The sequence below is a fragment of the Callithrix jacchus genome, chromosome 3, assembly GCF_049354715.1.
Source record: "Callithrix jacchus isolate 240 chromosome 3, calJac240_pri, whole genome shotgun sequence".
In the NCBI taxonomy this organism is placed as follows: Eukaryota; Metazoa; Chordata; class Mammalia; order Primates; family Cebidae; genus Callithrix; species Callithrix jacchus.
The window spans coordinates 76,978,911-77,005,255 of NC_133504.1; the positions used below are offsets into that span (position 1 = coordinate 76,978,911).

General features: G+C 34.8%; 1 protein-coding gene across 8 annotated transcripts in view; it reads left to right on the forward strand.

The window, feature by feature from the left end:
- PRDM5 (PR/SET domain 5) overlaps positions 1 to 26,345 on the forward strand; it is a 238,092-nt gene that overhangs the window by 150,699 nt on the left and 61,048 nt on the right. For all 8 annotated transcript variants that reach the window (XM_002806650.6, XM_035293034.3, XM_035293035.3 and 5 more), the window contains 2 exons: positions 698 to 858; positions 4,624 to 4,717. In XM_002806650.6, coding sequence (XP_002806696.1) covers positions 698 to 858; positions 4,624 to 4,717 — 255 coding nt within the window. The remainder of the gene's footprint in view (positions 1 to 697; positions 859 to 4,623; positions 4,718 to 26,345) is intronic.

The window sequence follows — 26,345 nt, forward strand, 5'->3', positions numbered from 1 at the left end:
AGAAAGTGAAATAGCCAGGGTGGCTGCTAGTCTTCATCCCCCTATCCCAATTTAACTGCCTCTCTGAAAGACCCCCATCCCTCAAAGCCTTGGAGACTTTTTAGAACTGCCCAAGGGCTGAGTCAGGGAGCCCCCAGTCCAGGTTCCTGAGTCAGTGCTGAAGAAGCAGGGGCATTGCAACCCTTTCCCTCTTCCAGAATGGGAGGCCCTCAGCTCTGCTACATGCTCTTCTGCCCAGAGGCATTCTTCCTCAGCTCTCTACCTACAATCCAGTTCTGCCTATTATCTATTTACAGGAGATCATAGGGACAGTGGTGGGATTTGAGGGGACTTTGGGAGGGGCCCAAAGGCTACTCACCTTGTTTGACAGTGGCCTTGTGTCACTGGAGTCTATTTACCTCAAATCCCAGGCCCTGCTGTAGAAGTACATACTTTAAAAAAATGTTCATAGTAACTTTGGGTAGTTTGCTAATTCAGTCCCCACATTTTCCGGTTGAGAAGATGGAAGATGTAAGATGAAAGGACTTTGGCCTGAATTAGCAAATAATGGAACTGGAATTTGTTGTTAAAAATAATACGTTAAATTCTTAGAGCTGTAAAGCCAACATTTTGGCAAAAGCAAGTAAGTCTGGCATATATGGAAGGAAATTAATAGGACCCTCCTATTGCTTCTGAAATGTTTCTCTTTGTTTCTAAGGTGAGAGGACTTTCAAGTGCCACCACTGCGATGCTACCTTTAAGAGGAAGGATACATTAAATGTTCATGTCCAGGTGGTTCATGAAAGACACAAGAAGTATAGGTGTGAGCTATGTAATAAGGCCTTTGTTACACCTTCAGTGCTTAGAAGTCATAAGAAAGTAAGTGGAAGTCTTCTGTTAGTTTGAATGGATTGTATATTTAAGCAATGTTGGGCATATATGTTAACTATCATGTGATAATTATAAATTAAACTATCAAAGTGTTTACTCAGAAGCACAAATGCATGATTTATATCAGCTCTTCAGGAAATGTTCACTTTCTTTATCTTTCAGTAGAGACCTATTTTTTTCCATGAATGAGAACCTGAGTTAGGTGTAGACTCTTCATATCCCATAGCTTTGCTGATAGATGGCTTCTAAAAAGTATTCAATAAGCAGGAGCTTATAAACTTTTATATATTTTTGGATTAATATAGGCTGTTTCTTTCAAAGAAATATGAGTAGTTATATTTATTTAATAATTTTATTTTTCAAAGCAAACTCTTATGCTTATTGGCAATTTAATAGACTGAGCCCTTTTGGGATTGGGATGGTCTTTACCTCTCTAGAGCATAGGGAAGTTTCCAGGTATAGAATGGGGACTCAATAAATATTTGATTAACTCAAAATGTTTATATAGTGATTTGGAGATTATATTTTCTTGTGTTAAGCTACTTGCCTAATTACCTCAAAGAAATCAAGTTTTTTACTTGTTCAATAATGTATTTTAGTTATATAAGTAAAATAATAAAATTTGTGTTATACCAAGTACACCTAAAAGTTTTAATGTTGACTCTTTCTTTCTTATTTTGGAGGCAGAGTCTCACTCTATGGCCCAGGCTGTAGTGCAGTGGCATCATCATAGCTTAGTGTAACCTTGAACTTCTGGGCTCAAGTGATCCTCCTGTCTTAACCTCCTGAGTAGCTGAAACTACAGTCATACCTCACCATGCCCAGGGAATGTTTTAAAATTTTTGTAGAGACGGAGTCTTGCTATGTTGCCCAGGATGGTCTTGAACTCCTGGGCTCAAGCTATTCTCCTACTTCAGCCTCTGAAAATGCTAGAATTACAGGCATGTGCCACTGCGCTCAGGCAGTATTAACCTTAGAAGTAACAATGAAGTATGGTAGTTTTTTGCCATTAGTATGTGCTACTGAATGAAATGTGAAGAAATAACTTCTGCTTCAGTATGAATTTAATTTTCATATTTATCCTTAATACAAGTGTTTCAAAAGGCTTGAATTGAGTAACTTTCTTTTCCTGTTTCTTTTTAATTTTTATGGGTACATAGTAGGTATATGTAGTTATATACATGAGATATGTATGTATATATAGTCTGGTTTTTTGAGGCAGTGTCTCACTTTGTCACCCAAGCTGGAGTGCAGTAGTGCCATCTCGGCTCTCTGCAACCTCTGCCTCCTGGCTTCAGGTGATTCTTAAGCCTCAACCTCCCAAGTAGCTGGTATTATAGGTGCCTGCCACCACACTTGGCCAATTTTTTGTATTTTTAGTAGAGATAGGGTTTCACCATGCTGACCAGGCTGGTCTCGAACTTCTGACCTCAAGAAATCTGCCCACCTTAGCCTTCCAAAGTGATTGGATTATAGGCATGAGCCACATGGCCGGCCTGAGATATATTTTGATATAGATATTCAATGTATAATAAACACATATAGGGTATGTGAGTTCCTGTATTTTTATAGCTGAGTAATAATGATATTATCTGTTTTTAGTTCTCTGAATAAAATATAGCCTTTCAACTTTCTTTGCTTGAATTACTTTTTTGCATGAATTTAACACAATTTTTTGTTGTCCTTCAATAAATAAAGGAAAAGTATAGTGAGCTTTCAAGAGAGATTTCTTCATTTGTCTGCAATAATAGTCACACAGTATATTTTGCAATGTATTGCTCATTTTAATCTCATACATTTATCCAGTATACTTAAAGTGAGCTGTTTCCATGCTTTCTTATCCATGTTTAAGGTAGTTTAGTATTATAACTTTAATATCTTTTGAAGCTATCTAACCAAAATCAGAACCTAATAATATGGTATATTTTTAGTTAAATGAAAGGAATATTTTAATTTTTTTTCATTAATATAACTGTAATATTCTTTAGTTTGGAGCTTCTTCAGTTTGAATCAATGACAGTCATGTAAATGAACAGTGAAGTACATAGCAGCAAAAGAAATGCTGTGATTTTATAAATATGTTACAAATAAATTAGTAATTACATATTTGGAATAATTCAGTGTTGTAACAATATATATATATATATATATAATTTCTAAACAGCCTTATATCAGTGAAGAACAAATTACTATAGTTTGCCCCTTCTGTCAGGGAATGAAAGGAAGAGAGGTCTGTTATATGTTAAAATGTTACATATTTTACTTGAAATTGAACCATAATGTGGACCAGGGGAGTAAAGGCTTTTACTGAAGTGTAAAGATATATAACTCTTTTGTATAAGAACTTGTAGTAGAAATGGAAAGTTAAGTGGTTGCCAAATAAAAAATCCAGGAGATGCTTGTTGTACACAGTGTCCTGGGCTAGCATGGTAGTTGATTCGACTGTGTTTTTCAAACTTGAGTACAACATAAATTGTTTCAAGGAAAAAAATTCAAAAGACCCTGAAATTGACTGAGGTATTTAGTTTATAGCTCTTTAAAAAATTACAAATATGATATTACATATCCAAATATACATTTTAATATAAATTGCAAATTTGTAAATTAAATATTAATAAGGCCGCAAAGTCAATTACATTAATGTTAACAATTTAATATGGAAGATGGACATATTTTGCTATGGTGATGGTTCTTTGATGTTTTCAGGTGATGAGGTAATTGTCCACTCCTTTTCTCTATGACAGCCAGTGGTCTGTTCTGAGAAATGTCATCTAAAAAAACCTTTCTTTATTCTTCTTTCATTAGTCCATGGCAATTCAAATACTACTTGTCAGTAATTTGCTTTTACACTACTGAGAGCAAGAATTTCAGAACAAGAATTCTAAAAGTAGTCTTAGAATACGTACATGCCTGAAGGAATTGCTTTCACCTCCCCTTTTCCCCAGTCTTCTAAGTTTGAGAAACACTGGGACTAGAGAAATAGCTCAGACCCTTCATTTATTGGAATGATCTGTTTTGATGTTGGGAGAAAAACTGGTCTCCTGATGAGACTGTGAGGCCAGTTTAAAATGCTCCATCTTCCTCCTCTTTTGGGGAGAGAGCACTCTTTTCTCTTTGAACTCTCCAGCTGTTATTGTAACTTGCTTTTGACTATACTTATTCACCTTTCCTCATGTGATTGTGCCTAGATTAAAGGCATCTTGAGGACAGAAATATGCTTTCAAATTGACCGCTTTAAAACCTGCTGATTTTAGAGGTCAAATCAGATGTATATTCCTTTTTGCTTTGCAGTAAAACCAGTCTAGTCAAACAGCCTAACACTAGTAACAGATGACTTTATTGAAATTAATTCTGTCCTCAAGTGTTAAATATACACAAAGAATGTGAAAAATGCTTCAAAGTAAGTGTTTCTTGGCAGCCAGGAAGGGTAGCTATACCCCTATTTTGATTATGTGGTTTTACTAGAGTATACCAGTTTTATGTAATTTAATCATTTTCAGTTGGAGCTCTTTGAGGGCTTAAAAAAGTAAACTGCAGAACTATTTTGAAATTAACATTAATACATGATTCTAAGGCATTTTTTGAGCCAATGGGACTATCCATCATAAATTGTTTAAAATCTCATTGTGAAATTAAATCATTTTAATGAAATGTAATCCTAGAAAATAAGGATTTACGATTGTCAGAGGTATTTAATCATCTTTACCTAACTCTTTGTATTTATTCTTAGTCATTTTATCCCTTTCCATTTAGACACATACAGGAGAAAAGGAGAAAATCTGCCCATACTGTGGCCAGAAATTTGCCAGCAGTGGTACACTGAGAGTTCATATCCGGAGCCACACAGGTATGGAGACTGTAATTAGACTAGTGATAAAAACCACTTAGAGAAATCACATGCTTACAAGACTGGAAATATTGTAATAGTACAAATATCTTCCATATTAAGAATTAATCTTGGCTGTTTTCTCTCTCTTAAAGCATTGTAAAATCCAGTTTTTTCATCTAGAAGAATTTACAATAAGTATATTTTCTCAAACTAAAACATCTAAAGTAGAAATAATATTTTTAAGGTTTGGTTGTGATAAAACTGTGATTAACTTCTATAAGATTCTAATGGATGGAATTAGACTAACAGTTTCACTTTTTTTTTTTTTTTTTTTTTTTTTGAGTCGGAGTTTCGCTCTTGTGACCCAGGCTGGAGTGCAATGGCGCCATCTCGGCTCACCGCAACCTCCGCCTCCTGGGTTCAGGCAATTCTCCTGCCTCAGCCCCCTGAGTAGCTGGGACTACAGGCACACGCCACCGTGCCCAGCTAATTTTTTGTATTTTTAGTAGAGATGGGGTTTCACCATGTTGACCAGGATGGTCTCGATCTCTTGACCTCGTGATCCACCCAGCTTGGCCTCCCAAAGTGCTGGGATTACAGGCGTGAGCCACCGCGCCCGACCATAGTTTTTTTTATAGATAGTTAAGGGCATCAACTTGATTTATAATCCTTCCTGTAACTCATGTCAAATGTGGCCTTTTTACCTCAGAATGTTGCTTGAATGCTGTATGATTTTATTGGATACCAGGGTGGGTGATGTAAATGTAATACCTGTTATTGTCACGGATTGCTTCCTAAAGGACCCCCTTCTTTTCTTACCACTTCCTGTGTAATTTCTCCAATGAAAGAGAGCTGTGTCCTAGTGAAGGGTGAATGAACAACTAAATATTCTTGAAAGAACCTTGACTGGATTTTACCTATCACGTAGATAAGCCCTTGAAAAAGACTTCAAAGAATACAATTAGTTTTGATAACCAGATGATTTTACATTAGTCTGGAAACTTTTTCCAGTAAGACTCTAATTACATGAAGAACTAGGTGACTAGATTATTCCGCTGAAGCTTCCTCTTCAAGGGCCATAGTATTTGGCTTTCTTCACCTTTGTATCACCAGTACCTCACTCAGTGTCTAGCCTAATAACTGTATTGTCAATGGAGAAATGTTAAAGTAGGCCAAAGAATCAATACAGTGAATGTTAGGTATTAGTGGATGAAGGGATAACCTTGGAGCATAATTTTTAACTTTCTGACTAAAGCTAAAAACTTGACCAGCTTAGTATTTTTATCTTAGAATAGGTACTTAAATACTTTTAAATGAAACACATAACCAAGAACAGATAGCTGTGGAATAATGGGTGCTCTAAAGGAGAAAATGAAGGTTTTTCTTAATTAGAAGTCATCTAGAGAAAGTGAGGCATTCAGAATCCAGTGTTGCAGAAGCAGAGAGCAGCAAAGTGAGAAGTAGAGAGCAGCATGTGCTAATGAGCAGCAGAGAGCCACGTTGAGGACAGGTGTAGTTAAAATTGTGCTAATGGCCGCTGGCACCAGGAACTGATAGCACAGAAGTAAGGAGCTAATGAAGAGGGAACAGAGAGTTCTGAAGTTCCTGGGCAGCCCTGCAATCTAGTGGTGTAATCCTTGATGTCACTGGGCAGCCCTGTTTTATGTGTATTTGTGGCTGTGTGGAGTTAGGATGGGGTAAGGGCAAGGGTGCAATCAGCAGCCCTTTACTCTGAAATCAGTGATTCTTAGAAGATATCTTTGTGTGAGGCTTAGTTTGCTTAGCAGATTTCATGCTATATTAGAGGGCATGTACATATAATTTGTATATGGGAGGAGGGCAAGTAGGGAATAGGATATGTGTATTATATATACGTATCAGAATAGTACATTTGTAGTAATGCCCCAAGACATGATGTAATTGTGTTATGTTTGGTATAGTGTGTTTTTAAAAGGTAGGATCTTACACTGTTTAGAATGCATTAAAACATAGGGATCAGCACAGAGAAGATGAGCCCAATAAAGTAGAACCCTTGATTATTCAAAATAATTCCATCCTTGAGGATATTGAATGCCTACATTTTATATTACTCATAGTACAGCTAGGCAGTGGAGAAGAATAGAGCCCTTACACTAGTAATTGTTCATAAAATTTTAATTATTATCCTCCACAAAATTACAATGAGGATTTTTATAGTGACAAAAATACTCCCTGATAAAACTATTAAATATACATCATGCTTTTTGTTGTCTTATGTTCTGTATTATATATAATTTAAAGTGTATTCTAAACTCCACATCATTTTATGTGACATTTGGTTATTTATTATGCGCGTGAGTCTGGGCCAAATGTTGTACAGATTCTGGTTTATTAAATGTGGTTTCTGATCAAGAGAACTGGTCATCTAAATTCAGACAGCAGTGCTAAGGCACAGTGAACTAACACACACAATTTGATTGATAGATAGGTAAATAAATTATATATAAATATATGTGTGTGCATATATATATGTGTGTGTGTATATATATATATATGGGGGGAGAAAGTGCTGTATGTGTTTGTACAAAAATTTTATTCTAATTTTTTAGCTATTATAACTAGATTTTTCTGTTTAAAATAATTACTATACTTTCTCATTTTTTCTCATTTTACAGTTCTTCTTTGGGTTCTTTTGATGTCAAGCCTATGCCCTCAGTGACCCACTGCCTAGTAGTGTGGATGGGATATTGTTGTTAGTGGTTGGTGTCTGGCATCTGGGCCTCCATAACAGCCCCAGCACAAATTTGTTTTCCTGCATGGACAAATTATGCTTTTGCTTCTCTTTTATTTGCTTTGTCATGTTCCTCAAATGATAAGCATCCATTTGCCCTCCCAAGCTACAGCCTGGTTCAGTAATTACATGGTTTTATGCAGTTATTTTACTAGTATGAGAGCAGAGCTCCGAATATTTTGATTCTGTAAATTCAGTGTTTTCTTCTCCCTGTGTTAATTTTCCTTATGAAGTCACCTGCTTTTATATAGCTGTTTCCCAGTGCTAGGTGTAGCAATTTATGAGTGTGCTATTGCATGATAAAGGTGATGGTCATGACCTATTCTTCAGGAAGTATTTAGTTATACATTATTTAGTGAGGACACAATGAAGTGGTGAGGACCATGAGTGAAGGCGGGGTAGGGACAGTCAGGAGAGGACAGCTGATGCAGCCTCTGTGGAGCAGTGTTCTTTGGATCAGTGACACTCATGTTGTGGCCTTCTCACTCCATACCATTCTAAAAAATAATTAAGGACTTTGAAAATCTTTTGTTGATGTGGGTTATAACTATAACTATTTGCCATATTAGAAATTAAAGCTATTTACCATATTAGAAAATGTAAAAATATTTACTTGTTAATTTACTAAAAATAGCAATATCATACCCATGATAGGTTAGCATACATATTTTTATAGAAAATACATGTATTTGCCAAAATAGGAATCATTTAGTGTCAAAGGAGAAGTTGTTTTATATTTCTGAAAGTCTGTCTGGTTTAAGAGAAGACAGCTGGATTCTCATATCTGTTTCTTCATTCATCCTGCTGTAATATGTTCTTTTGATTGCAGAATTTGAAGAAAATCTGGCCTCACGGATAAGTAGTTAGAAAGGGAAAGTATTTTAATAGTTGTCAAATAATTTTGTATGTTATTACAGTAGATGATATTACCCTGGATATTATTACTGCACTAAACCTCAAAAAGGGCTGATGTTTTTAAAGGCTTATTGTTGTGTGGAACCTAAAATTATCTCAGCGAGCTTTGCTTATTCTGTTATAGTAAAATCAGTTGGTCTGTGTTGCACTAAGAAAGATCTTTTACCCATGCAATTTCTGTAACATCATCATGTTACAGGTAATATGGAAAATATTGACTCACTAAGTTATGCAGATCTTTTACTTTTTACTTTACAGGATGATATATTAATATCATTGCTGATCTCACTGAATCACCTAAATATTCAGAAGCCTTCAAGCAATTGGTAGCATTCTAAATTTTGCTTCACTGCTATAATTCCTGTATTTAATAAGAATTTCTATCATTTTCTTTTTTCTTTATTTTTGTTAAATGACAGACTTCTTTTATTTTCAAAGAACAAGCATTCACAAAACGTTTAATAGCCATAATTTGTCAGTCATTTTGTTTCATAGAAAAATGATGTTTCATGAAAAAAACTGCCAGGTCTTCTCACAACTCAATTACTTAAGTTCTTTTCCCTGAGACAATTTTCATACGTCAGTATGCGTTACAAGTACTTTCCAAATATCAAAAATTGATTTCCAAATATCAAAGAGGTGATACACAAAGGTTATAACTTAATAAAATTGATATGTTTTACTTTATCATGGATATTCTTAAGTGAAATTGGCATTTATTTCTACTGTGAGTTTGTGGCTGTGAAGACTACAGTGACTAGTTATTACAAATTGAGGTCACTAACAGTTACTAGTCTATTACTGTACTCACCATTACTTTTATACTATTAGTGTAAATGTCAACATGGTAAAAAAGACAAATAATGTAATAGTAATATTATGAAAGTAGTTTTGACCTTGCAGAACTTGTAAAAGAGTCTTGGGGATTCCCAGGAGCACTCAAGCCATGTTTGAGGAATAAATACTCTTGAAGGGCCCTGGCCAATGATAAATACCTAGGAAAATGCAGTTTGTGTGAAATACGTGTTGGCCCGTGTGAATAAAAACCCAGGTGACTGGCCATTCTGTTTAACTGGGGCCATTTCTCTCACTTGATTTCTCAGTCTGGTATTGCTTCCAACTGTTGCTGCAGCATTCTTGATAATAAAATTTCAAGCTTTTGCCACTGCTGCTGCTGCTGCTGAAACATGTTAATGTCCATTGGCATTGCCTTTGCTGCAAAAGTCAGTTGATGAGTAGGTTTGCCAACTTTGACTCTACTTTTGCATAGGAACTGTTCATTGTTGGGCCGATATTATTATGTTTATGACTGACTGTAAATAGAAAAACATTAAGGCTTTCTAAATTTGGGCTTACTTGTAGATGTATTATAGAACTTAACTCTAAAACTTGCCTGCAGATAGCAAAAGATAGAAATTTGATAAAAGATTATCCCATCAGTAAGGTTTTTACTGATATTTGAAATTATATAGTCAGGATTCAGGGGACTCTGGGTTCTCATGAGATTAAACAACTTTCCTACCTAGAGAGTTGCCCTGCTTAGTAGAAACAGATCTCAGTGTTTCCTGTTATACCCTCCTCTGCTATAAGAGTCAGTCTTGCATAACGGAAGGAGCAGGGGCTTTGAGTTAGCTAACTTGAGTTCAAATCCTAGCCCTTGCTACTAAGCAATCATATATTTTTGAGCCAATTTCTTAATCTCTCTAAGTCCCATAGTACATTTTTTGTGAAGAATAAATGAAATCATGAATATAAAATACTTAGTGCTAATTCATAGATGGCCAGTTCATTGTCATTAAGTATAGTTTCTAAGATTCTTGTATAATATTGCTCCTTGTTAAGACTACTTTTCCAAAGTTAAATGAATTGTTTATTAACATTCAGTGGCAAGCCTTTACTGAATGATATAACCTCTTATAATATATTTTCTACTTTTCTTCTTAGGTTTTCTTATAGGACATCATACTGAGGATATTCATGTTTAATACCTTTCCCTTTTATTTCTTCCAACTTTTTCAAGATCTTAAATTGTTGAACATGCTGAAATTTTCATAACTAACTTTTGTAGGTATAATCTTGGTTGACTATTGATAAGGAATTAATATCATTGTGTTTGCCATAATTATAATCATGGGATTTTCTTAATATATTAATTTGGGGTCAGTGCATTTCAGATGGCTATGTTCCTGATTAAGACTTCTTTTTTTAAGTCTAAGCCTTCTTTTTAATACATGTTTAAAGTGTAACTCAGTTGAAAAAATGTTTTTGGTGGTATTTAAAATTCTGACCTGTGTATGTCCTAGCAATTTCTTCCTTGAAATTAACCCATAGTAACCTCCAAAATACTCTTGAAAAATTGTTTGCCTTGCCATATAAAAACTTGTCTTTGGCTTTTAATATTTGTACTGCCTTCTTTATCAGGCATAAGTCCAAAGTAGGCTTGATTCCTAAGTCTGAAAAGAGGTTACGGGCAATAATGCTTGTTTTATAATAATAATATTGTTCTTTTCCTTGAAGAATTGTTTATAATGGCAAATTTGGAAAAGATCCTACAAATTTAACATTGAAAGAACTCGTCATTTATGATATATCCATAAATAGTAGTAGAATTATATAGGTAGAATTATATATTATATAGGTTATAAAAGTTAAATGGACATATACTAATTAATATGAAAAGAAATGAGAAAGATAAGTTACAAAAACAGAAGGATATATTTTTGTAAGAATAAAGTATTTGTATTAAAGAAACTGAAAAGTTATCTACTACATTATTAACTGCTTTTATTTTTGTATGTTGTAAATATGGTTAGTTTTAATTTTATGATTTTCTGTTTTCTAAATTTTATAATTTTTCTTGTATAATACAAATATTTAGAGTATATATTATGATTGTGCAGGTGACTGTTATAAGATGTGTGCTAAAATATTTAGGTATGAAACTTCTCTGCTTCATATTCTCAAATGGACCACGAATAAGAAGTACATATAAAAATACATGTTAGAAAGGAGAAGTGAGAAGGAGAAAGCAAATTTGGTCAAAAGTTAAGAAATATTAAACCTAAGTGAGTGTATACAGTGTTCACTATACTATTCTTTCAATATTTCCTTATATTTGAAATTTTCATATTTAAAAATAAATAGGGATGTTTTATTCCAATGAGAACAACTGTGTAGATGCAGCTTTCACCTAAGTGGAGAAGAGAATTGTTCCCTGAACATCCAGCTTTGTAGCTCAAGTCTTGTGCACATCTCCCCCGGAGGCTGATTGTTTCAATAGGAAGACTTCTATTTCTTAAATATAAACAGATGTTGTTTTGTGTTTGTTTTCTTACACTATACTGCTCAGAGAAAACTCAGAGTCTTCTGAGGAAGCTGAATGTTATTATTTCATGCTTCGTCCTTCTTGAGGATGCTAAATTCATCCCCTTGAAAAATGGATCCCATGAAATTTGCTATTTTTATGGGTTTTTCAGATATTTTCTTTGAAATGCACTGGAAAGTATTTGTAAGCCTTACCACAAGTTTAAATAATTGATAAGGCTCACTGGGTCTTTTTATTATCCTACTTAAAACCTTTCAGTGGCTTCCCCTTGCCTGGAACAAAATGAATGCCCTAGACTTTTCTCACAAACCTTATCAACTACCAACCCCTCACTGTTTACGTTCCAGGCTGCTTACTGGCCTTCTTTCACTTTTCTCAAGTCTCCAGTTACATGTTACTTTCTCCTTGACGTGTTCCCTGACCTGTCCCCTACCCCTGCCTTGTTAGGTTGGCACTTCCATGCTCCTTTACTCTCCTCAGCACAGCCCCCTTCTGATTGCTTGGACCTGTGGCCATCTTCAGTAGTCTGTGGGTTCTCGGCTGTCTTAGGGCCACGTACATAACTGATACCTTACTTTTTACCATTCAGTGCACTGCCTGGCTTAGAGAAAGAACTTGTGAATGCTTGTGCAATAGGTAAAATAACTTACAAGTGGGTTGCAGTACGTGTGAGATAGTAAAAAGGATACATGGCTTCAGAGTGAGAAGTTCCAGATTTGAATACAAATTTAGTTGACCATAAAATCATTTTTTATATACAACCTACAAAAATCTGTCACATTCACTTCAAGAAGTAAGCAAATGCTAAACTCCCCAATTTATAAGCTGGACCCACCCACATTTTCTTTCCTTTCCATTTTTTATCACGTTTCTTTGTCATGTAATTGGTGGAAAAACAAACTGGATAACAAATAATCATTAATAACGTAGTTCAAGATCTAGCTCACCAGTGCCCATAAAGTTACAAAGCTTAAATGAGGGAATAATATGTGGTCAACCAGCCACCAACCTTCTGTTTGATTTCAGCTTGGAGTTTCCTCGTTTTTAAAGTTTCTTATTAGAAAGAAGGTAGAGGAAATTGGTTCTGACAAATGCCCTGTTTTGTTTGACAAGGGTGAGTCTGTACTACTGGAGCTGGAATAATTACAAATAATTGTGTAGTACTTTATAGCCTTTTGCAGTTGTGTAGCAAATCTCTTCTAGTAGAGATCTGGGGGCTCCTATGGTTTATTATATATAAATACCTCTTTCCAACTATATTATACAATACTTTGCTTATCAGTTTCCATGACTAGCTTCTAAGCTGAAGGACAGGGCACATCAGACTCACCTCTTTAATCTTTAAACTTGTTGAAAGAGGACATCTCTCTGAAATACAGTATCAGAATTAATCCTTTCGTAGCCATTGAAAGGATTCAACCATTTCTGGGACCATTCTCATTTTCTAGATGAAGAAGCTCAGATTCAGAGAAGCAAATGACATGTGTACTATCAAGGTAATAAAACCCAAGTCTTTTGACTTCAAATTCTGTTTTATCCCTCTTTTTTTTATTTATAGCTATTATAATTACCACAAGAAATATAAAAATGCTATAAGTTCCGCTGTGTAAAAGAAAAGGAAATAAATTATAAAAATCTTAGATCATTCTAACTTGATTGCACTATGGTTTGAGAGACTGTTTGTTATTATGTCAGTTGCTTTGCATTTGCTGGGGAGTGCTTTACTTCCAATTATGTGGTCAATTTTAGAGTAGGTGTGATGGAATTCAGAAACTAACTCAGAACTGCACAGCTTCATGGAAACTGAACAACTGGCTCTTGAATGTTGACTGCATAAACAATGAAATGAAGGCAGAAATAAAGAAGTTCTTCAAAACCAACAAGAACGAAGACACAACATACCAGAATCTCTGGGACTCATTTAAAGCAGTCTCCAGAGGAAAATATATAGCAATAAGTGCCTATATTAGAAGAGTGGAGAGATCCAAAATTGACACCCTATCATCAAAATTGAAAGAGCTAGAGGAGCAAGATCAAAAAGACTCAAAACCTAGCAGAAGACAAGAAATAACTAAGATCAGAGCAGAACTGAAGGAGATAGAGACACGAAAAATCCTTCAAAAAATCAATAAATCCAAGAGCTGGTTTTTTGAAAAGATCAACAAAATAGACAGACCACTAGCCAGATTGATTAAAAAGAAAAGAGAGAACAACCAAATAGATGCAATAAAAAATGATAAAGGGGAAATCATCACAGATTCCACAGAAATTCAAACCATCATCAGAGAATATTACAAACAACTCTATGCACATAAACTAGTAAACCTGGAAGAAATGGATAAATTCCTGGACACCTGTGTCCTCCCAAGCCTAAACCAGGAGGAAGCCAAAACTATGAATAGACCAATAACAAGGTCTGAAGTCAAGGCAGCAATTAAGAGCCTACCACACAAAAAAGCCCAGGTCCAGATGGGTTCACAGCCGAATTCTACCAGACACACAAAGAGGAACTGGTACCATTCCTTCTGAAACTATTCCAAATAATCCAAAAAGAGGGAATCCTTCCCAAATCATTTTATGAGACCAACATCATCCTGATACCAAAACCTGGCAGAGACTCAACGAGAAAAGAAAACTTCAGGCCAATATCCATGATGAACATAGATGCAAAAATCTTCAATAAAATACTGGCAAGCCGATTGCAACAGCACATCAAAAAACTTATCCATCATGATCAAGTAGGATTCATCCTGGGGATGCAAGGCTGGTTCAACATACGCAAGTCTATAAATGTAATTCACCACATAAACGGAACCAAAAACAAAAACCACATGATTATCTCAATTGACGCAGAGAAGGCAGTCAACAAAATTCAACAGCCCTTTATGCTAAAAATCCTCAATAAACTCGGTATTGATGGAACGTATCTCAAAGTAATAAAAGCTACTTACGACAAACCAACAGCAATATCATACTAAATGGGCAAAAACTGGAAGCATTCCCTTTGAAATCTGGCACTAGACAAGGTTGCCCTCTCTTACCACTCCTATTCAATATAGTACTGGAAGTTCTAGCCAGAGCAATCAGGCAAGAAAAAGAAATAAAGGATATTCAAATAGGAAAGGAGGAAGCCAAATTGTCTCTATTTGCAGACGACATGATAGTATACCTAGAAGACCCCATCGCCTCAGCCCAAAAACTCCTGAAACTGATAATCAACTTCAGCAAAGTCTCAGGATATAAAATCAATGTGCAAAAATCACAAGCATTCCTATACACCAATAGCAGACTGAAGGAGAGCCAAATCAAGAACAAACTGCCATTCACAATTGCTACAAAAAGAATAAAATACCTAGGAATACAACTTACAAGGAACGTAAGAGATCTCTTCAAGAAAAACTACAAACCACTGCTCAATGAAATAAGAGAGGACACAAACAGATGGAGAAACATTCCATGTTCATGGTTAGGAAAAATCAATATCATGAAAATGGCTATACTGCCCGAAGTAATTTACAGATTTAACACTATCCCCATCAAGCTACCATTGACTTTCTTCACAGAACTGGAAAAAACCACCATGAACTTCATATGGAACCAAAAAGAGAGCCCACATAGCCAAGTCAATTCTAAGAAAAAAGAACAGAGCAGGAGGCATCACACTACCGGACTTCAAACTATACTACAAGGCTACAGTAATCAAAACAACATGACACTGGTACCAAAACAGAGATACAGACCAATGGAACAGAACAGAGGCATCAGAGGCAACACAGCATATCTACAACCATAAAATCTTTGATAAACCTGACAAAAACAAGCAATGGGGAAAGGACTCCCTGTTTAATAAATGGTGTTGGGATAACTGGCTAACCATATGCAGAAAGCAGAAACTGGACCCCTTCCTGACACCTTACACTAAAATTAACTACAGATGGATTAAAGACTTAAATATAAGACCTGGCACCATAAAAACGCTAGAGGAAAATCTAGGCAAAACCATTCAGGACATAGGAGTAGGCAAGGACTTCATGACCAAAACACCAAAAGCATTGGCAACAAAAGCCAAAATAGACAAATGGGACCTAATCAAACTTCACAGCTTCTGCACGGCAAAAAAAACAGTCACTAGAGTCAATCAGCAACCAACAGAATGGGAAAAAATTTTTGCAGTTTACCCATCTGACAAAGGGCTGATATCCAGCATTTACAAAGAACTCAAACAAATTTACAGGAAAAAAACAAGCCCATTCAAAAATGGGCAAAGGATATGAACAAATACTTTTCAAAAGAAGGCATACATGAGGGCAACAAACATCTGAAAAAATGCTCATCATTACTGGTCATTAGAGAGATGCAAATCAAAACTACATTGAGACACCATCTCACACCAGTTAGAATGGCGATCATTAAAAAATCTGGAGACAACAGATGCTGGAGAGGATGTGGAGGAATAGGAACACTTTTACACTGTTGGTGTGAGTGTAAATTAGTTCAACCATTGTGGAAGACAGTGTGGCGATTCCTCAAGGCCTTAGAAATAGAAATTCCATTTGACCCAGCAATCTCATTACTGGGTATATATCCAAAAAACTATAAATCATTCTACTATAAGGACACATGCACACGAATGTTCATTGCAGCACTGTTTACAATAGCAGAGACCTGGAACCAACCCAAATGCCCATCCACAAGAGACTGGATTGGGAAAATGTGGCACATATACACCATGGAATATTATGCAGCAATCAAAAAGGATGAGTTTGTGTCGTTTGTAGGGACATGGATGAATTTGGAGAACATCATTCTCAGCAAACTGACACAAGAACAGAAAATGAAATACCACATATTCTTGCTCATAGGCGGGTGATGAAAAAAGAGAACACATGGGCACAGGGAAGGGAATACTACACACTGGGGTCTACTGGGGGGAATAGGGGAGGGACAGTGAGGGGGGGAAGCGGGGAGGGATAGCCTGGGGAGAAATGCCAAATGTGGGTGAAGGGGAAGACGGCAGCAAAACACACTGCCATGTGTGTACCTATGCAACTATCTTGCATGATCTGCACATATACCCCAAAACCTAAAATGCAATTAAAAAAAAAATCTTTGATCATTTCAGTACTCTGAAAGTTTTATGCTTTAGGGCCAAATGATGCTTTTGTTTATTGATTGATCTTTTCACATTGTTTTAGTCTCTTCTCACCCTTCTAATAAAGACATACCCAAGACTGGGTAACTTGTAGAGAAAAGAAGTTTAATGGACTCACAGTTCCACATGGCTAGGGAGGCCTCACAGTCCTGGCAGAATGCAAAGGAGGAGCAAAGTCACAGTTTACATGGTGGCAGGCAAGAGAGCATATGCAGCAGAACTCCCCTTTATAAAACCATCAGATTTTGTGAGACTTATTCACTATCTTGAGAACAGCATGGGAAACATTGCCTCCGTGATTCAATTATTTCCCACTGGGTTCCTCCCTTGATAGGTGGGAATTTTGGGAGCTACACTTTGAGATTTGAGTGAGGATACAGCCAAACCATATGACACATTCACATGTTCATTTTCTCCTAGTCATCTTTATAGTGGGTAGGAACATACAGAGAAAATAAAGATTGAATTTAGATTTGCTAAATTTTCCTCTTTTTATTTCCAGGAAATGGTTACTAATTGGCAGTTGGACCTTTGAATATACTGCAATGTGATGAGATTTTTATGGAGTTAGTGTGTTAATCCCATATCAGCATGCCTGAGGGTGTCAATTTAATTTTGTTTTTACAGTATTCAAACTGTCTATCAATAATTTGGGAAATCAAATCTCTTTTTTATGGTATCAAATAACACTCAGTTTTATGAAGAGGAAATAAGACTCCAGTTTATGGTTTTTCCTTCCAATTTGCTAAATGGCATTTTTCAACATTTCCTGTCCAGTACAGTGACAGTATTGTTTTATGGAGCATTAAAGGCAGTGTCCTTCATACATATTAATTTTTTTAAAACAAGTATTTTTGTTAATTGGCTCATGACTAATGGTCATTCTACAAGACAGTGATAAATTAGCTATTGGATTACTACCTGTTAGTTCTGGGAGGAATTTTAGTATTTGTGTTTCCATTTTTTGTTAATAGTGTCTAAAATTTAAAAAATACTCCAATTCCTTCATGTTATGATGGATTTTATCCTTCACTACCTTAAATAACCAACCAGCTGTATCCTTGCTTCCCCTTGCATCCTTGTTCCTGTTGCCACCATTCTGTAGTCTGACAAGACTTTGTTTTTTCTATGAACTTTGAAAATGTTACTTTTCATACATCTTTTATCCACCCTCTAAAGTCCATTTATTCTGCAAAGTTTCGTAATTAGAATGAGAATGTGGCAAGTATGCACAAGGCATCTGCTTTTTTAGAATAAAAAAATAATATTCTTGACTTTAGAGAGGAGTTTCAAGTCTAGTTCAAGCCTCTTATTTGAACTAATGCCCAGTAAAGTTCGATGATTTGCCTAAGGTCATAGAACTTGCATGTGGTTCAGCTAGAACTAAACTGAGGCTTAAACTTTTTCCAATATATTACATTACTGATATTTTTATTTCTTATTTTTTGACCTACCCCCACCCCCTGCTGTTACCCTTAAACATACTATAGAACTACATACATTCCTTTCTTCATGTTCGACAATATTTTCTTGTTGATATATCAACCAATTGAAGATAACCTTAATTTAGAAACTTCAAGGTCTATAGTTTGTTACCTATGGTCTAATTGAGAACTTAACTCCAGCTATGGAGAAATTTTCCTACCATAAAATTTGTATTTGTAGTATTTTGTTATTTAATGTCAGCTTTACATCCAGAGTATTGATTCTGGGATCAGATTATGGGCTTCAAATTTCATTCTTTTTATTTCCTTCTTGCATGAACATTAAAGAGTTAGTTAATTTCCTTGAAACTTAGTTTTCTCATCTCTGATAAATGGAATAATAATAGTCTCAACTTCATAGTGTAGTTTTGAGGAAGAAATGAAGATATAAAATAACTTTACATAGTGCCTGCACGATGTAAGCATGTGATACTGTGAGCTATTGCTGCTAATGTTGCTGATGTGTTTATTTCTGTATTTAGTCCAGGTATTCATACTCCCTCAATACATTGTGTGACCCTCTATTCCCAGCATCATTATGCTTGTCTTTTCATAAACTTTAGCTGTCGAATGTAGATCATCTATAGGATATAGATGAGGGTTTGCTGTCAAACAGGGCTGGTTTGGGTGAGTGAATGTGCATGTACAGTGTGTTGCTGTCATCTTCATTGAAGGGAAATGTTCAGGACTGTGCCTGGCAGGCGGCTCTGTAATTTATCATCTGGCTTCCAATGCTGGAACGACAGAGATGGCACTCTGTGGGTCAGCTGAAATAGTAGAGCACAGTCTCCTGTTGGTTTATAGCTTCTTAGGGTCAGTGAGAGCTGAGATTAATTCAGCAAGGGAATCCATGGACTGTGACGTGAATTCCATCAGTTGTTCATAAATTATGAAAGAAATTCTAGGAACTGCTTTTGGGTTTTTAAAGCTCTGGGCCAGAAGGTTAATTACTTGCCTACAGTTCCAACCAGCTTCCCGTGTTAATAGATACCGGCTGTGTAGGCCCTTCTGTTCTAGGCTTGCTTGCACATTGTTATTTGAATATAGTAATAAATCACTGTCTTAGGAAATATGTAATTTTTTGGATAAATACCTGCGATCAGCTTAGAAATAAAGAATTGGTATATTATTTGATTGTATTTGGATTTTAGCCACTGTTTTTTTTTTCTTCTTGAATGCTTTTTTAAAGGAAATAATTTGTTTCTTTTAGAATATTTTTTCCACATTATAAAAACAGTAGCTCTAAATAATTATAAGTATAGAACAATAATAAAAAATACATGATAAATTATAAGCACAAATGAAAATTTAAACATTTTAAAACAATATTTTAACACATTTTTAGTAAGAATTAGATGATTTCCATATGTTGAGGGGGAACTTATTTTGCTATATTTATTTTCTAAGTGTCTCATTACTAACATTAAACCAAATCAAATGTTCTCTTACCTGCAGATAATCTAGGAGTTAACAGAAACATTTAATGTAGAACTGACAGAAATAAATGATTGCCTTATCATCATTCTTTAAAAGCTTCAGGTTTTCCCCAAGAAATATTTGAATGGAATTTTCTTATTTATAAGCAGTGTCTTGAACTGCATGTTTTTAGATGTCTCAGTGTTATGTTGACACTTTAAATAATTTCTGATTCACAACCACATCAACAGAATATACCCTTTCTTCCACTGTATTTTTTTTTCTATACTCAGCTCCTTCTCAGTTGAGTTTGTGTTAATGACAAGCATATATAACAACTTAAGAGACAGACATTCAGTTTGGCTTTCATTAATAGTATGATTATCCATTTTTTCTTTTTTCAAAAACCTCAAAGGCCCTACGTTTTTAATGTAAAAATTATAGTGCTGAGTCAAAGTTTGTCATAGGTTGGATTAAGGGGCACAGAGTGAAGAGTGGGGGAGTAACATTTGTCCTAGAATATAATGCTATGAACAGTAACCAAATGAATTAATAATATAGTCACAGAGACTAATAAGATAGATTATTTAAAATATGCCTTCATTTACATAGTTCATATTTCTATCATTTCTTCATTTTTTTTAATATACTGGAATCCTCAAAAGTGATCATGGCCTAGTCATCAATTTACATCAACTTGTTTGAACAGCTTTATCTACTGGTAAATTATTAGATAATATTAGTACCATACCTCTATTAAACTTGGATCACCAACATTTTTCTTTAGGAAAGTAAAAGATTTGATTGCCTCTAGTTTGTGCTTTCTTCTGCCATTGCTACCATTTTTCCACCCAAGAACAACTCTATGTTGTTTTTCTGTAACTCGGAACTATCCTTCTAGGCTGGGGAAGGTTTTATATCTTCTCTAGTTTTATGGGAGAGATAATAATTTTATGGGTTTCTTACTACTTAAAGTTACATACTCTTGATACTTCCTTGCTCGCACAATTTATAGGAAACTCCTCTGTGTGCAGGAACCTAAGGTTTAACTGATTAGTTACTCCATAACCACAGTCCACCAACTATACACATAAATATTGAGTCAAATAAAAGTTTGGTAGAAATTCCTAAAAATAGAAAACTACTGGGTGAAATGATTAATAATCTTTTCACCAAATTCTGACTCCCTAACAACAAAACCAGATTAATGATTAAGAACATTTCTTTCTTGACTTAAATTGTTCCTTACCATAGAAGTATGGAACACTCATGGAAGAGTTTTTGTTTGTGGGTCAGAACCCTGAAAACTTGGCCAGTGTCTGGATTGTTCAGATCTTTCTGCTGTTTGTGGAATAGTCCCCTTGGCTTTTGCCAGCACTCACCTCAAGACCCTTTACTGTCGTCTTGCTCCCTTAGACAAATCACATGTAATGGGGGCCATTTATATACCTGGTTGGGTGAAGCAAGAGCATCCTGAGTAGGGAATCATTAACTTGTCTCTTTTTGTTCTGCATCTCATATTCTTATTTTTTTTTTCTTTTTCATCAGTAAAAATCACTTTTTGGTTGGCTCTCAACACATCCAGCCAATCTGGCTTTTTATGATTTCAGACTGAAAAGTTTGTGAGCGCATGGCTCTCCCTTTTTTTCCCTTCTTTCCAATGAACCTCATGTCTTTCAATTGACATCTCTTCAGAAATGAGGGAGGGATACTGTGACCGTAAGATTCTTAAGGAAAATAATGCATCCTTTAAAGAAATAGATTTTGAAAAACAGACTCCATTTTCTTTTAATCAGATGATAAAAGTGTTTTGAAAAGTAAAGGTCTTCTTATTTGATTTTTACATTTTATTGCCCACTTTCTTGTAACTGTAAACTCTTTTAAGCTTTTAAAAGTAGAATATCTCTAAATATTCGAGGAGTAAATGTCAAGTTCAAGTTTTTGTTGTCCTTCTTTCAAAGATGGTGTCCTTGGGTTTAACTTGTTTAGGTTAATTGAGATTCCTCAGAATTTGATTAATGGGAGCATTCCAACAGTAACGAGGTGGGGTTTGGTAAGGTCAGTGGGGTTTCATGGCTTTTTGCTGCAGGGAGAAAAAAGTATTTCAGTTCACAGAAAGGTGCCAAGAATGAACTTGAGCTACTCCTATTTGTCAGTGTAGCATTTCACTTCTCTCTATGGTGTACTTCTAATTTATTAGATACTTTATAAATTGAAGGGATTAGAATGGTGAAGTTGGAAAACTAATTGGGTGGTGCTTTCACAATTACATTTTTGGTTTAATTTTCATTTAGAATGATTCACTTTGCTGTTTTGTAACCATTTCCTAGCCTACAAAAGCAAAATAAGCCAGTTCTCTGATATTCATGGAAAAAAATGTAATGTTCTTCTAAAGAATTCCCATGTAATACATATATTTTAAAGTTCAACCATGTGGAACAATGTCAGAGTATTTTTCATGAAACATACATTTTTGAGGTTTGCTTTTTCACTTGAAAGTGTTACCATCTCTAAAAGTGATTTTTGTTAGAAAACTCAAAGTAAGTAGTAAAACTTATAATTCTAAATCTTTAAACATTATTTAATTTTGATTGATTGAAAATAAATGTGTATGACTTTATTACATTTTACATTACATTTTCTGTATGTACATATCACATTTTCAAGGAATTATGAGTTCTTTGAAATGTACATCAGTTTTTAAAATATACTAAATAACAAAAGTTAGATATTAAAGTGCTTTTTGAAAATGGCCTATTTTTATATTAATCCAGATAATTAAATATGTATATTATATATTAAGCTTGCTGCTTGTTTATAATATGTTTCAAAACATAGGGCACATTGGATGTACACTTTTTAAAAAAATTGTGGTAAATTATACATGACACATAATTTATCATCTTCACAATTTTGTACTTTTTAATCTTTAAGTTTGATCATGATCATTATTAACATATTCATTGTATTTAGTAACATGAACAAAAATTTGATTTCTGTGGCTTCTGCTAGAGTGATCAGGTTTGCTTCTTAAATTCATGGTATAATTTAAGAATATAAAGATTGAAGTAATTCACGGGGTTTTTCTTTATTCATTTCATGTATTGTAAACAGATTTTTCTAAAGGATTTGTATCAAGATGTTGGATATTGAGGTGGTTACATAGCAGTAGATGGATATTCAGTGATTTAGTGGCTTTAGGATCTTTTTATCATCAAGATTCATGTTATCCTAAGCTACCTTCACAAATTTTCTTAAGATGGTGTTTTAATGTCAGTATGTTAATCCTTTGGTGGGGGCTAGAATTCTTCTGATGTCTTTAATTAAAATTATATTCCATAAAACAATGGTAACATCTGTAAATTTTAATCAGAAAGGCATATTTAAACTAGGATCTGATTTTGTCCTATTGCTTTTAGTCACACTTGCTAGTGGGTGATTGTTGTCATAATACATTTTCTTTGTCAAAGGCTCAAGGTAGCTTGTTTGGGCCAGGCTGGGCTCAATTCCAGTAAGGTATTCCATGTGGCATCCAGATGTTCCCTTTCATTGCTATTAGCTGCCTTTGGAAGGCTAGCTCCAATTTTCTAGAGCTGTTTTCTGAATATCCTCCTCACACCTTTCAAATATTGTAGCTTTTAAGCTACTTCCATCTCACGTGTTCCAGCAGTGAGACTTTGGATACACTTCAAGCTAAGTGAGTTAAAATACCTCCAATTCAAAGATGAAGATCTAAAAAAGATGTGCATGAATAATGTTAGATCGGCATTAAGGAACTGCATTTATTCAGGTTTTTTGTTTTGTTTTGTTTTTTGCCTTTTCTAATGACTTAGTAGCTAAGTCCTATGCCTGCCCACTTCTCCAGCCCAGAGATCTTTCTTAACACTACATCCTTGTTTTGTATAATTTATCAGTATCTGAAATTATCTTATGTATTTTCTTTAACTTTTTCTTGTCTTTCTCATTACACTAGTAAAGTTGAAGAGACAATGATTTTGTGAAACTATTATAAATAGTTTTAATAGAAACGATATAAAATATATTTTTATTTATATATAATTATAATTTTAATATAATTATATATAATATATAAATATTTTTACTTATATATAATTATAATTTTAATATAATTATATATTATATATATTTTTACTTATATATATAAATATATATCTATATTTTTAAAATGAATAAATTAGCTTCAAGGATTATCCACTTTGTTACACCTTTAAAAATCAACCAAAATCAACTTTTTATAATTACCATCATGCTTCCGTTTGATCCTTGATGTGTTATTCAAAGAAAACACAGTGGCCTTCAGTGTTACTCAGTGTCAGCACATAATTTAAAAAAGGAGATGCAAAGAACTTATCTATTTTTCTTTAGTTAAATGAGAAATAGTTTGCTCTTATGTACACTTAAATATTATTTATGCTGCTGTGTTGATTAAATCTATTTTATTAATCTAGTAGCTAAATCTCATAGGATAGTATCTCATATTTGCCTATATTGTATTTCCCTTCTAAACATTAAAAATGACTACCTGTATGTAGTTCTCAAGACACAGCTTAATATTATGTTAGAATTTGCATTCACTTGGGAACTGCTTTAAGACATAACACACATTCCTAACCTGCCCCCTGCTTTTCCTGATGAGCATTGATAACCAAAAGAATGCTGGACTCTACCAGCCAGAAAGATCTGGTTAATGTTAACTGTTATTGTCAGAAGCAGAGCTTTCATCATTAACTTTAGAAAGCCTACCCCAATTTATACAAAATGTTAGCCATATTACTAATTTATGTGATGGCATGAGGTTAAGAGTAGGTTCAAACTCTGCCTCTGCTATATAAGAAGCTATGTAATCTTGAGTAAATTACTTATCCTTTCTGTGCCTTACTTTCTTCATTTGTAAACTAGGGATATGAATACTTAGATTATAATATTGTTGCAAGAATTAAAATTGCTAATGTGCATTAAGCATTCTGAACGGTAGAATAGAACCTAATAGACTCTATAAATTTCAGCTTGTTATTATTCCCCTTTAGATTTGTTTTTAGCTACTTTTTTGCCTAATTTTTAGATTAATTAATTTACATGTTAGTCAGAACTTGAATACTGTGACTAGCCTAAGCAAAATAAAGATAGTGTCTAAATCTACCTGAGATATTAAAAAATAGTAGTTATTTAGATGTGGATCATATTGTACATCAGAGCCCATGTACTGACAGTGACCTGTATTCTTAGAGTGTTGACTAAAATTAAAGGTAAGTTTTTGTTTTCCTCAGGATTATTTTATGTGTAGATGAAAATATTTCTTAGAAACATTCTTCACAGTAATTGGAAATAATGAAGGAAAATATTATATGCATAATGTGAAGAAAACCTAATAACAACTTATCTTTAATATGCAAATTAAGAAAATGACTTTAGTAGTTATTAACATGTTGACTGTACAGGTAACCTTCAGGTTCAGATTGTGTGGGAGAGCGGATAACTTTGTCCTTGTAGTCCAAAAAAGAGGCGGGATTGCCCTAAACATCCTCCAGCCAAGAAGGTAGCACTTTAATGTAGAGTCTAAACTGATTTGCAGACCACACACTATAGTTTTCAAATAAATTGCTTATAAAAGCCATTTACATGGTGATGCACTTTAAAGCTGGAGTACATTCTAGGATAGAATGAATGAATGGAGTTGTATTTACCCAAGTTTCCCAGATTTGTCGGCTCAGTGTTGTGAGGGATGGAGCAGAAATACCAGTCATCTAGAGGTGCCAGTTTTTACTCTGAGTGGTTTGTGTAGGCCTCATGGGCAGCAGATGTGTAGACATCAGTGATAAGAATAATTGCCACCATTAAGAGTAGAAGACCTATGTTAATTTGTTAGGCTGTTGTAAGAAGATGTCGCCAACTGAGTGGCTTAAACAGTAAAACTGTGTCGTCTCTCAGTAAGTCTGTAAGTCTGAGATCAAGGCACTTGCGTGGCCATGCTGCCTCTGAAGGTGCAAGGGAAGGATCTTCTCCAGGCCTCTCTCCTAGCTTCTGATAGTTCTTGGCTTGTGGCAGCATAATTCCAATCTTCACATGGCATTCTCCCTGTATGTGTCTGTCTTCACAAGGCTGTCTTTTTGTGAGGACATCAATCATATTTGATTAGGGGCCCACACTACTCTAATAATGTTTGCAACAGCCGAATTCTCAAGTAAGGTTACATTATGAGGTACTGGGGTTTAGGACTTAAACATATGAATTTGGTATGGGAGGGCACAGTTCCATTCATAACAAGTGACCATATATCTATTGTCCCAGTTGAGACACTTATGAGAGTGAAAGGGAGTAATATTGTATTAGGGTTCTCCAGAGAAAAAGAACCGATAGGGTATGTATAGGTACATTATATGTGAGGAGATTGATTATGGGAATTGGCTTACACAGTTATAGAGGCCAAGAAGTCCCCTGATGTGCCATTTGCAGGAGACCCAGGAAAACCAGAGGTATAATGTAGCCTGAGTTTGAAATTCTGCAAACCAAGGGAGCCAATCATGAAACTCAGTCAAATGCCAAAGGCCTGAAAACCAGGAGCA